Below are 12931 nucleotides of genomic sequence, written 5' to 3'. Positions count from 1 at the left end.
ATAGGTACATTTGTATAGTTGGTATAACTGCCCTTTGGCATAACACATCAAGGGAAGTAATATGTCTGTCATGTTATTACAAGAAATACATTGTACAGTAACGTGAATAATACTTAGTCTATCATAATTATTCATGTTTCTCTGATACAGTCATAATTGTCCTGATGAAGATGGCAGTCATCAAAACGTCAGCACTTGTTAAACATGTGGTTGTGAATAACTTTTCAATCATTAACTAACATAGGTAATGAAAAATATATATCAAATGATGTTGTTTCAACACAATTAGAAACTGTATTTTGGTTTCATGTCATCTTATTTTAAGGTTCAGAGTACCCTTTTCCAACTTTCCATTACTTTTATCTGTACATAATGTACCTGTACCCTTTCCCAGGTTTTATCTACATACTTATACACATTAAAACTAAAGCAACATGATAGGTTTGAAAACTGTCAGGCATTTCAAATAGCATTCACTAATTTTTGTCTACAGTAACTAAAGGAATCTGTTGTTGAACAGGTATTTATCCCCCCCCCCCCCAAAAAAAGACTGATTTTTGAATGGCATGAACACATTTTAGAAAGTCCATAGTAAACAAAAATATGATAAAGCTACAATGTAAGACAAGGTATACTACTGTATGTAATGAGTCAGTTAGTTCCTGTTGTTTCAGTTCAGAAGCCAGTGTTGTTCAAAATGCCGGTAAGTTCAACACATGGACCTCCTTTCTTGCTTTATGGTAGTATTGTACCATATAAAACCTCATCATAAAATCTCTATCATGTTATCTTTCCTTCTGTGTTCTGGTGATGAGGTCCCCTTCTGACATTGATGACTTCCCCTTTTTCTTGGCAGGTTCTGAAAGACAATTGAAACTTTAAGTTAAATGTCAGTCTAGCTATATACAAGACACACCTGATGCTCATTCTGGTGTTTTGGAACAAAGCATGCCTCATTTTAAAGATTAGCCTTGAACAATAATTGGAACATTGCAGCAGTGAAACCTAGCTTCAGTTTGGAGTAAAAATATTACCCTGAGGAAGGTGAGACTTGGTCACCAAAATGTCTGCCTGTAAAATCTTTAGTTGTGAATAAACCAAATATAGGCCACACCAATTTAATTTGTTGGTTCTGGGATTCGCCTCATCATCTCTGATTTGCAAAAAAAAAAAGATTCTGGTTCTGTGTCTACTAAAAAATGCTCATATTTTGCCCCCAACAGTTGAGGAAAGTCCCTTTCTTCCTAGTTGTTACAGTTTTTCCATCTGTCAATGCATTGGTTTGATTAGAAGTTCATAATTCTTAACCCAGCCTTTTGTGTTGACTTCATGGATCCTATCGTAGAATTTGGGGCTATAATAGAATGCCTAGACCTTTTTTATTTTTTTACTTTTTTGCCCAGTCACTTCATATTTTTTCGGAAAAAATCCGAGAACCAACATATATGTGTGGCCTTATAAACCTAATAAAATTATTTACAATATTGACTGCTACGACACTGTAAGAAGACAGTCTTACCATTATGATAGTGCTCTGCTGTTTTCTTGCGCAGGTCGTCCACGGTTTCCTGGGTGTCTGCCCACTCTAACACCAGGCGCCGCCCGTACAGATGTGTGCTGTGCACCAGGGCATTGAACGCTCTCTGTGGAGAAAGTACATGTATACAGAATGCATAAGCATCATTCTAGCAACATCTTGGCACCAGGTTCAATGCAGAAATTGCAATGGTCAAAGAGTCCAAACTCGACCTTGGTCACTTAACATAGAATCATTTATTTCTTATGTAACATATTACTTTAAGTTAGAAACCATTATTTCCAATCGGGTGGGCAAGACAAAAAAACACAGGGGAAAATGGGGAAAGCTAATACAGTAGGTCTACTTTCATCTCCTTGAAGAAATTATAAATAAATTGTAATTGGGGTTGACTTTTTTAATACTTTGTAACACTCTGTTATATCATCTATATTGTTTACTGGTTTTTATTTAGTTTTGTAGTTATGCATGTGGTTTCATTTTGTTTCGTTGTGCCATGCTTTCTTTTGTGTGAATTTTGGAAACAATAAAAAGAATGATTTATATATAAAAAAAAGAGTCCAAACTCATGTCAATTTTTACAGAACAAAAGGTCTTTTTTGTTTGTTTGTTTGTTTTGCATAACCGGTAAACCGCCTCTAGGCGTAACATACCAGTTTTGTACATGTTCGTACATGTGCAAGCTGTGTAAGACCAGACTGTAAGGTTTGAACAACTCACACCGGGAAGGTCCCCTACTCTTTTCCATAAGTGCGGTGGGTTCTTTAACGTGCGTGGGGTGTGGCACTCCCCAAACACGGGACCTCCATTTAACGTCTTATCCGAGGGACGTCCCTAACCGAAACTAGGTACTTATTTCCACCTGAGTGAAGTGAGGGAAGCCTTTCCCAAGGGCACAAGAATCGGTGACATGGGCAGGATTCAAACCTGCGATCTCTTGGGTGTGAGTCAAACGCACTACTGACTGCGTCACACTACCCCACACTTCAGATCAACTACAATATGTCACGGCCATAGATTACGATCACGAGATATTAAAACCGAAAGTTGCGCTGCAGTATTGTAACAGGCTGCCTGGGGGTCCAAAATCCAGTCAAACCGAATATCAAGACAGTCCATCTACATGACATTGCAAGCCTACTAGTAGAGTTACTGGACTGGTACTTTAGTAGTAGAGGGGATTCATTCCTCAAGCTACCGACATCTTGCACACGCAGTCGTCCCTCAGTAAGACATCTGGAGCTGCATAGTTCCCGTTTAGAACTTTTATTCAGCCTGTCACACTACTAGCCTACTAGTCGAGTTACTGGGGTATCCTGTTGACAGACAGACACACAGAAAAGCATACTCATGCTACTAAACACATTGTACATGTATTAAGTTTCTTTGTGAAGGTAATAAGAGTTACCTTGGCATCCTGTTTTGAGAGAAACTCCACGAAGCCAAACCCTCTGTGCTGGGTACTGCCGAACTTCTGAGGCAGCCGAACAAACTTGATCTCACCAAACGTACTGTGGGAGGGGGGAAAGGTCAACAGTTAGTTGTGCTGGGTCTCCCATTTTATTAGTAAGATTCTCCAAAAACCAGTAACATCCAAAATGGGGTTCTGGCCCAGGTGATAACTATACTTAATATGTCCTACCTGGGCCGCGATTGCGTTCGATACGGGTGTTCCGGCCCGTGTGATAACTAGCGGTACGGCCCGGAGCTAGGTTCTTAACGCGTACGGCCCGGGGCTTCCAAATGTTCCAAAGAACGATTCGAACGCGTTTCGCCCTAACCGCTTGCACCGCTTTCGAAAATTCAAACACAAAATTCGGACGTTGGAATTGTTGGTGCATTTGTTTTAGGTTTAGGGACACCAAATGTTCGCCCATTTCGTATTAGAAGGCGTGTTTTCTTGGGTGGGTATGACATAAATAAAATACAACACGGTGTATTCCGCATCTCCCTCGGTCCCAGCCCTCCCGCAGATCGGCCATCGGGTGATCCGACGCGCGGTCGGGCTGGTACCTCGGGCGATACGGAATACACTGTGTTGTATTCTATATATATCACACTGGGTTCTAACAGTTATCACACAGGTTTACAATTATTACTGTAACAGTTTTATTATAATATTCATAATAAGTATTATAATTATTATAGAATAATTTGAACACATTTCACATGTGGGATTTCTGACCATTCACAATTCGAATACATGTTACAGTACTCTCTAGATTCCGATATTGGAATTGATGTTGTTACAAGTTTTTGTTTGGAGACACCAAAGCTTCTTAACTTTTGACACATATTGCAATGAAATGTATGGAACATAAATAGAATACAACATGGTGTATTTTGCACCCAGGGCTTGAAGTACTTTTTTTAAGGTATGTGCAAAATTGCACATTGGCAAAAATCTTGTGCAATTTGAAAAATTCATGTGCAAACTTATATTGCACGATATGTAACATAAAATATTCTGCTTATAAAAATAACGCATGATTAACTTTTGCTTCTTTGCCTGCAACGCGCCCCCCCTCAACCTCTAGTTGCAAAATTGCACATTAAAAATAAGGTGCAAATCTTGAAAATCATGTGCATTTTGCACATTGCACATCTGTATTGCAAGCCCTGTGCTTCCCTCTATGTCCTAACCCTTCCCCAGGTTGCATTGGCATGGAATAGTGTGGAATAGCTACATGTATGTAGTATTCTATATTTACTATACATGCTTTGTAAAGAAACAAAGTAATGTTACCTGAACAGGTTCTGCACCTCCCGTTTGTTAGCCTGGAATGGAATATTCCGGACCAGGATCTTGGAGGATCTCTGCTTCTTCTTGGAGACGGGTTTTCTCCGTACACTGTCTTCTTGTCTTCATCAAACAGATAAATAACAGGAGTCAGATCTAACTTGTCAAGATGTTCATGATTACTTGATAAATCTCCTAGGCTCTACACATTTTTACAACTGTACTACAGAAAGCCATCAGCACTGAAGGAACATCCTTGACTTCTTAAAGGCTTAAAGAACCCTTAAAGAATTGAGGATTCAGATCTTGTCAAGATGTTCATGATTTAACTTAATAAAACAGTCTCCTAGGCTCAACACATTTTTACTACAGAAAGCCATTAGCACTGAAGGAACATCTTGACTTCTTAAAGGCTTAAAGAACCCTTAAAGGATTGAGGATTCAGATCTTGTCAAGATATTCATGATTACTTAATAAAACTGTCTCCTAGGCTCTACACATTTTTACTACGTGTAACAGAAAGCCATTAGCACTGAAGGAACATCTTGACTGAAGAAGGAACATCTTGGCTTAAAGAACCCTTAAGGAATTGAGTGTTGTGGAACTGCATGTCAGGCGTTTGTTTCTCTTTCTGGGAGAACATTACTGATGAGGGTCTTGTCAAACAAAAAAATCACCCTACTTTCTTTCACAGCAACTGCAGCATGAGGACAATCTACTCTACACATGATAACACATGTGGGATGAAACACTCACTTGACATTGGTGGAATTTCAAACCAGGGGTTTATCTAAACAGAAATAAGGGCGCTGCTCCCTGATATAACCAGCCGGCTCCTTATCAATTCTCAGATTGAACCCTAAGTGGCTACTTAGTATACACACCCTTTAGTCTTTCTCAAAATCATTTTTTTCCAGTAAAAATGTTAATTCAAGATAATACAACAATGGATTCTAGCATTACAAACTGTGTTACTCTCATAAAAAAATACCCTGTTGGTTGCTTTGATCCCTTGCCATACTTGCGAAATGCTACCTCATGCTAAATTTTTCTAGAAAAAACCCTGCCAAACAATAAATTAGTAACACTCTACCAGGCAGTTTCCTCATAATATCTACATGTCTACAGTCTTATCAATTATATAATTAGTAATATGATGTCAAATACTAATAAGTTTTAGTTTTTTTTAAAAACACTTACTGCAAAGCCCTGTTTGAGACCTTCAGTTCTAGTCTGTGGCCATCCACTTCACAGTGCTGGAAACAGAAAACAGATTATATATGGTCATCTTTTATTACATTTATTTCATTTCAATACCTGAAAATACAGACACAAAAAAAAAATGCATCATTCTGTTCCCCAATAAGTACATGTAGATCATATACATGTACATGACATTGTACCATGTACACACAAACAACCGAAAACATCTGCGGAAGGATATATTCTTCCTTGGAGGTAGAAATACAGACTCTAAAACTAATCATACAAAATTGATATAAACTAGTATTACCTGAAGGTCTTTCAAGGCTTTCTGTGCAGATTCTCTCTTCTGAAATTCAACAAAGCCATATCCCATGGACAGGACCTTCCCTGTAACATACAGGATTAAGCATGTATTAGGTTCAGAAAATAACTCATGATGGATGTTGAACAGTAACATTTACAAGAGTTACATAATTTAGTAAAAAAATTTTAAAAATCGACTTTTAGGACGTATACATGCATCTGCTGCTGTGTTTTTGAATCAATCCGAAAGTTAGTACTAAGCCAAAGGGCAATACTACATGATATTTGCATGAATACAGTGCAAAAAAAAAATGCTGTTTTGATTCCAAGGACTGTTGACCAACAGTCAGTCTGAATTGCGCCGCAGAGGGAGGAATTCACCCTTTGACTACAGCATGCACACTTCATACATGTGTAGTTCACACATACTTGTTATATGACTGTAACATGTTGGAAGTAATCACTGGTGCATTATCAGCTAGGGTCATTGTCATTAATATGTGCATCCTCCGGTGACATAATGGATACTGCCCTCAGCCAATTTGATACTGTCTTACCGACTTGATACTGTCTTGCCAATTTGATACTGTCTTACCAATTTGATGCTGTCTTACCGATTTGATACGGTCTTACCGATTTGATACTGTCTTAGCGATTTGATACTGTCTTACCGATTTGATACTGTCTTACCAATTTGATACCGTCTTACCGATTTGATACTGTCTTACCGATTTGATACTGTCTTAGCGATTTGATACTGTCTTACCGATTTGATACTGTCTTACCAATTTGATACCGTCTTACCAATTTGATACCGTCTTACCGATTTGATACTGTCTTACCGATTTGATACTGTCTTAGCGATTTGATACTGTCTTAGCGATTTGATACTGTCTTACCGATTTGATACTGTCTTACCGATTTGATACTGTCTTGCCAATTTTATACTGTCTAGCCAATTTTATACTGTCTAGCCAATTTAATACTGGCTTGTAGCCACCGAAAGATCTGCTTGGAGACTATAAATACTGATACAAGTATATAGTTACATGAGATTAGATTTCATAAGTACTCGTGCATCTGTATGTCTATTCTTACCAGGATTCTTCATGTCTTTCTTTGTGGCGATGGAGACTTTTCTGATTGGCCCAGAGGTAGAGAATTTCTGAAAAAAAAAAACACATGACATTAGAAGGGGATTTTTATTCAGAAAAACTGAATAAAATTATATAAATTAAACTTTCTTGATTATTGTTATGCATTATATTATAATATATATATATAGTACTTGGAGATTTTGAGGTTACTAAAAACGCCAGGGCCATTAAAAACCCCAACAAGGCTACGACTTCCATGGAAGTCATACATGTATACTGCTTTTAATGTTCATGCAACATACTTTAAATAGAATGTTAATTTTACATTTTATGAAGTACCAGTTTGACTTTTAAACTTTCTTTTTGTTTTCTATGATATTTGATCCATAATTATACCATGCCAGGTCTTTTTATAATAAAGTAAGAACTTATATCTACATGTAGGTTCTACATGTAGCTGTTACACCACAAGAACCCACTTTACGCCACGCCACATGAACCAACTACATTGTACATTGTATGATACTGACCTGTTTTAAGGTCTCCTCTGTGGTGTCAAAGTTCAGGTTCTTCAGAAACAAAGTACACTTCCCTCTCTCCTCCGGCTCCTGATCCTCATCAGAATCTGACTCTTCTCAAAAACAAGTCAGTATGTACAAAAAACTGTCATGTATTTCACTGACCCCTTGCCCCCCCCCTCAAAAACAATAAAAACTGTATATTAATCATATTGGTCCTAAATAAAACAGAGAATGCTCATATTTTGATACCAAAAGTACAAGAAAGTCCTTGTCTTTTTAGTCATTACAGGTATTTTCTTCTTTTCTAATTATCAATACAGTGGTTTCATTAAAAGTTGAAAATGTTGTTTAAATTGTACAATGTATATGAGCCTTGAATGTTGAGTTTGTTGCATGTACAATGTAAGATGATTGTATGTAGTAGTATTTGTGCCTATATTTTGCCTAGCTGCCTGCTTCTTTTATGCAAAAGTCTGAGAACAAAAAAAATTAAACTGATGTGGGCTCAAGAATGATTGATAAGAAATGCTGTCTTCAGTTGTAATTTTTAACTAGTGCATTTTAATATTGAATGACTGTGCAATATTTCAAAACATTATTAATATAATAGAGACCTCCTACCTTCCTCAGCTGACCCTTGTTCTTCAGTCTGAAACATGGAAACAGTCAGTCATTCATGTAGCACTTTCAGTAGGCTAGTAACATCAACTCTAAAATAAAGGACACACTTAAAAATAACATTTATTTACCTCAAATAGTGCGGCATAAACTCATCCTAACTGGAGTGGGTAACTACTGATAGAATAATCTGGAGGGGACTCATATCTTGATCTACCTTAAATCACTTCATCATATTCATGGTACTTTTATTCCCAGTTTTTGCAGTCACTTCTGTAGGGAAGAAGGAACCACTAAATAATGAATCGGCAATCGGCGGAGGCAACCTGGCCAGTCGCCATGTTTGTTTACATACATGTAGCGTAATGCAATACAAGTAAGTGACCTAATCCTGGTCTAAAGTACCTTTCCCAAAGACACAATATATATTTTATATATCAGACAGTGCCAGCTGCAGAGATTTGAACCCAGAACCTTGAGTTCAGATTCTGAGTCAACAATGTCTGACAGAAATTTTACCTCTTGTTCCTGTTTCTGTGCTGACTGTGTCTGACTGGGAGTGGAGAAAATCTCAGTTGGAGCCCACTCCAGGTACAGGGGAACATGCTGGAACTGGGAGGAAACACAAGATTATGTTAGCAACTCAGAGTGACTACTAGTAAACAGTAGTAACTGAAGAAAACTACAGTCTGTATATCTACACTGTCATAATATTATGATTTAAAATCAATTTAATATACAGACTGTAGTTGTCTTCAGTACAATAATTGACTACTGTATAATACTGTCACAAAGTCAGAGTGACTACTAGTAGACAGTAGTCAAGTAATGTACTGAAGGCATGCTACAGTCTGTAACCAGGGCTGGAAATACTGTGTGCATGTGCAATTTAGCGCACCCAATATTGGAGCCGTGCACCCAAACATTTTTAGGTATTTTTGTACATATCAAAATTAATGTAAAATACAAATGTAGTACACAGGATATTCTTGGTGTCTAAGTGTAAGAAAAATAATAAAAATCTTTGTTGTAGTTATTTTTGTTTAAGATTTTTTAAAAGTTAGCTCCCATTTCAGCTTTTCAGATTCAAGATCGGAAGATCTGCAATTATATTTCAGTCCATACCATGGTATGGATGAAATATATTGTGTTCCCTCATGTTTCTCCTCCTTCTCCTTCTCCTCCTGCCACTCGTTCAGAGGGATTCAACTCCGCCATCATTCAGCCAAATGACTTGAAATTTGGCATGGAGGTAGAGTGGGCAAATACCCCCAGACGTTTTTTTCATTTTTTTGAAACATGCCTTTCAAAACTTTTTATGAAGGTTTTTTGGGGCATTTTTTGACAAAAAATGGATTTTTGGATCCTGAGCCCTGGTATTACAACCAAATGATATGACATTCGGTATAAGGGTACCTTGAACCTTTGTCTACAAAATAGCAGTCATGTATTTGGCATACATCACTTCCAAATGACTCATTTGGGGGACTTTAATGGCTATTTTCAGCAAAAAAAGGGCCAAAAGTGCTATACCCGTTCATGTTCTATCTAAAGAATGGCCGGTTCCATCCATGGAACACGTGTTCCATTGCGGGTTACCTGAGGTCACATTGCACCTAAGTGGTGCGTAATGACCCATACATTCAATTTTATGTGTCTAAGACCGTCAAAATGTATCAAATCTCATCATTGTTAGTTTTTGCATAGTTATCTTTTATTTTTAATTATTACTGTTATTTTTTTTCTACACTTATACAAGAATATGCTGTATACTACAATGTACTATACAGTTCAAGTTTTTACGTACATGTACATGTATGTACATGTTTTTGTGTAAGCCTCGAAATATATTTGGGTGCACTGATACACTTCTCGTGAAGAAAAAAATTGATATACACAGTTTTTGCATGCTCACATTCATACAAAGTTTTCGTCCCATAAGATTTTTGCCCGTGTCTGCATGTTAAAGGTCTTGACAATGAGAATGGTTCAACCTTACCTTGGTGTAAGCTAGCCTGTAGAAGGCAGTCCTTGCCTCCGATGGCTCCAGAAACTCCACAATACCAGTAACTCCAGCTGGGGGGAGCACTACTCGCCCTAACTGTCCAAACCTGGGAACATGGACAACAAGGAATCAGAGATATCACACCTCCAGAAGTACATGCAATTTGTGTTTTGTAAAATTACAGTAATATGGACAAATGTATGAATGACATACAGGTAAACTTAGGCCACACCAATTTAACCTGTTGGTTCTCGGATTTGCCTCTTCATTTCTTTTCTGATTTGCAAAAAAAAAAAGATTCTGGTTCTGAATCAACTGAAATATGCTTTTATTTATGCTCAAAATGTACCAAAATGAGACAAAACTTTGTTACCCTTCACTCACTCACTCACTCACTCACTCACTGTCCGGTTTGTACACACAATGTAAGAAGTGGGACCTATACTTGCTGAAGACTTCCTGTAGTTGGCTGGCCTCTGTCCCTGCAGGTAAGTTCTTCACCAGCAGTACAGTTTTACTCCTGGCTGCAGCAGGCTGGAAGGCAGTGTACACATGTATCACTCATGCCCTCTACCAATCTGTTTCGGCATTGCAGTTATATCACAGTGACCACAGAAATGCTTGAAAAACTAGAATGCAAAGGTCAGAGAATACAACATGGTGTATTCTGAATCACACAAGGTGCCAGCTGAATTTGTGGAGGCTGGAACCGATGGTGATTGTACTTAAATTGAATGTAAATTTGGTGTCATTAGAAAAAAAAATGTAGCAAAGTTCGAATCCTGTAATCAAATTTTAGGAAGCCCCACATTTGAACATGTACATGTAGCACCCAAATGCAATTAAATTATTCTATGGAACATTTGGAAGTCTGTATGATATTGATAACCAAACAGAACCCCATGTGATACCGCTATAGTTACATGTATCACAGGGACAAGAACAGTCTTATTGATAAACACTGCATGTAATCACTGCCCGACAGGTCGATGATGATGACATTAAAATATAGAATACAACACGGGGTATTCTGTATCGCCTGAGGTACAAGCCTGACCGCGCGTCGGATCGCCCGACAGCCGAAGGAAGATATGATCCGCAGGAGGGGTGGGACCGAGGGTGATGCGGAATACCCCGTGTTGTATTTTATTTATGTCATACCCCCCCAAGAAAACATGCCTTTTAATGCAAAATGAGTGAAAATTTGGTGTCCCTAAACCCAAAAAATGCAGCAACATCAACTCCAATGTCCGAATTTTGTATTCAAATCTTCAAAAGCTGTTCAGCGATTAGGGCGAAACATGTACACATAAAGAAGTCCGGGCCGTACCGTAAAGTATCGCCCGGTCCAGAACACCCGTATTGAGCATAATCGCGGCCCAGGTATGACATAAAAAGGAATACAATTTGGAATCACACCTGGCTGAAAGCGTCTAACTTCACTCCATTGTCCAGGAGGAACTGTCTTGTCTCTGCCACAATCTGTGTCTCTCCCAGGGCCATCCTCACAGCTAGACTTTCTCTGGACTCCTGAAATCAGAAAAACACACCCAACATTATGATCAACAGCTACATAGTATTACAATGTATTGATAAGCATCTCTTGATGAGACATAAAGCCAGAGGTCCCGTAAAGGAAAGCTACACCTTGAACAAGTTACCACACGCAGGCCACATACACCAATTTAATTTGTTGTTTCTCGGATTTTTTTGGATTTTTTAAATGAGGCCACATGCAGGGCAAAAAAAAAATTAAAATAAAAACAGGTCTAGGCAAATTAGTAGCCATCCTCTTATAGCCCCAAATGCTACAATAGGAGCCATGAAGTCAACACAAAAGGCTAGGTTAATATTTATTTTAAACTATGAATTTTGAACTTTTAATCAAACTAAAACTTACAGTATCTAAGACATGACTCTTGCTGGTTCCATATCTCTCTGCCATAACGTCTGCTACAGCATTCTCACCCAGGAATAGGCTGTTCCAGTTGTGCGAGCTGAGAGGGATAAAAAAAATTACAGTGTCATTTTCCCAAAAAAATTTTTAGAGAAGAACTTTTAAATTATTGCACAACAGTTTTACATGGTACAAATTAAATTTTGTATGGCAACATTATTGTAGAATAAAACTTAATATCCTAATTTCTTACTAATAGACAATAAGTCTTTGATACAATTGAGTGAATTTTGGTTATTTTTCTTCATAAAAAGGCAGTCTTTTATGTATTTGGTAGTAATGCCTATTTTTGAATTATGGGAGTTGTTGCATCAAAAGATATAATCAAATCCAACCATTTGTTATTTGTCTCTGTCTTAAGTTTTTCAAAAAGTGGAGATGTACTCAGTGCTAGCCAGACTGCTTTGCAGGCATACCCTGTACTAAAAATTAACATAAACAAAAAAATGAGCAAAACTCAAATGGAAAGTAACCCTTTTTCCTGCAGAGCCCATATAAATATAATATATTATTGGGTTCTGTAGTGCTCTGTATATGTACGATGGGGTATTTATCGTGCAACGCATCACACCGCAGCAAAACTTACTACATGTATGCCACTGCAGGACAAAAAAGTCAAGGATCTATGGCCTGATTAAGACATCAAACTACTCTATTTGAAAATATTTTGTACAAAATGCCAGCAGGACAAGGGTTTAAAAAGCAATAAATGAAGAACAAACAAAGTTACAAAGAGCATTGATAGAGTCGCTTGAAATGTAATTTTCAAAATGTGAACCACTGTACATGTATGTAAAACATTTTATCAGTCTACGTTGTGGAGCATTCCATGATAAAGTGAACTTCTGCTTTAATTTTCTGTGGTAAAAGAGACTCTCACCTTCCAGCCTTTGCTTTCTGCTCTGCTTCTTTCTTCTTCTTGAAGTCGCCGTCCCCCCCTGCGGCTG

General features: G+C 37.8%; 1 protein-coding gene across 1 annotated transcript in view; it reads right to left on the bottom strand.

Annotated features, from left to right (window-relative positions):
- Positions 1-627: 627 nt before the first annotated feature.
- Positions 628-12931, bottom strand: part of LOC109486648 (probable RNA-binding protein 19) — a 22509-nt gene continuing 10205 nt past the window's right edge. Inside the window, 15 exon segments of the mRNA XM_019790543.1 lie at positions 628-859; positions 1520-1643; positions 2946-3048; positions 4284-4400; positions 5478-5533; positions 5791-5870; positions 6885-6951; positions 7414-7517; positions 8026-8053; positions 8542-8634; positions 10022-10133; positions 10473-10561; positions 11447-11557; positions 11928-12027; positions 12829-12931. The exon segment at positions 12829-12931 is cut by the window's right edge and continues 19 nt beyond it. Coding sequence (XP_019646102.1) covers positions 786-859; positions 1520-1643; positions 2946-3048; positions 4284-4400; positions 5478-5533; positions 5791-5870; positions 6885-6951; positions 7414-7517; positions 8026-8053; positions 8542-8634; positions 10022-10133; positions 10473-10561; positions 11447-11557; positions 11928-12027; positions 12829-12931 — 1361 coding nt within the window. The 3' untranslated portion in view covers positions 628-785.

The sequence above is a fragment of the Branchiostoma belcheri genome, unplaced genomic scaffold (genome assembly GCF_001625305.1).
Source record: "Branchiostoma belcheri isolate BF01 breed outbred unplaced genomic scaffold, Haploidv18h27 scaffold1, whole genome shotgun sequence".
In the NCBI taxonomy this organism is placed as follows: domain Eukaryota; kingdom Metazoa; phylum Chordata; class Leptocardii; order Amphioxiformes; family Branchiostomatidae; genus Branchiostoma; species Branchiostoma belcheri.
Note: the sequence above shows the minus strand (reverse complement) of the source record. Positions and strands in the feature narration are given on the sequence as shown.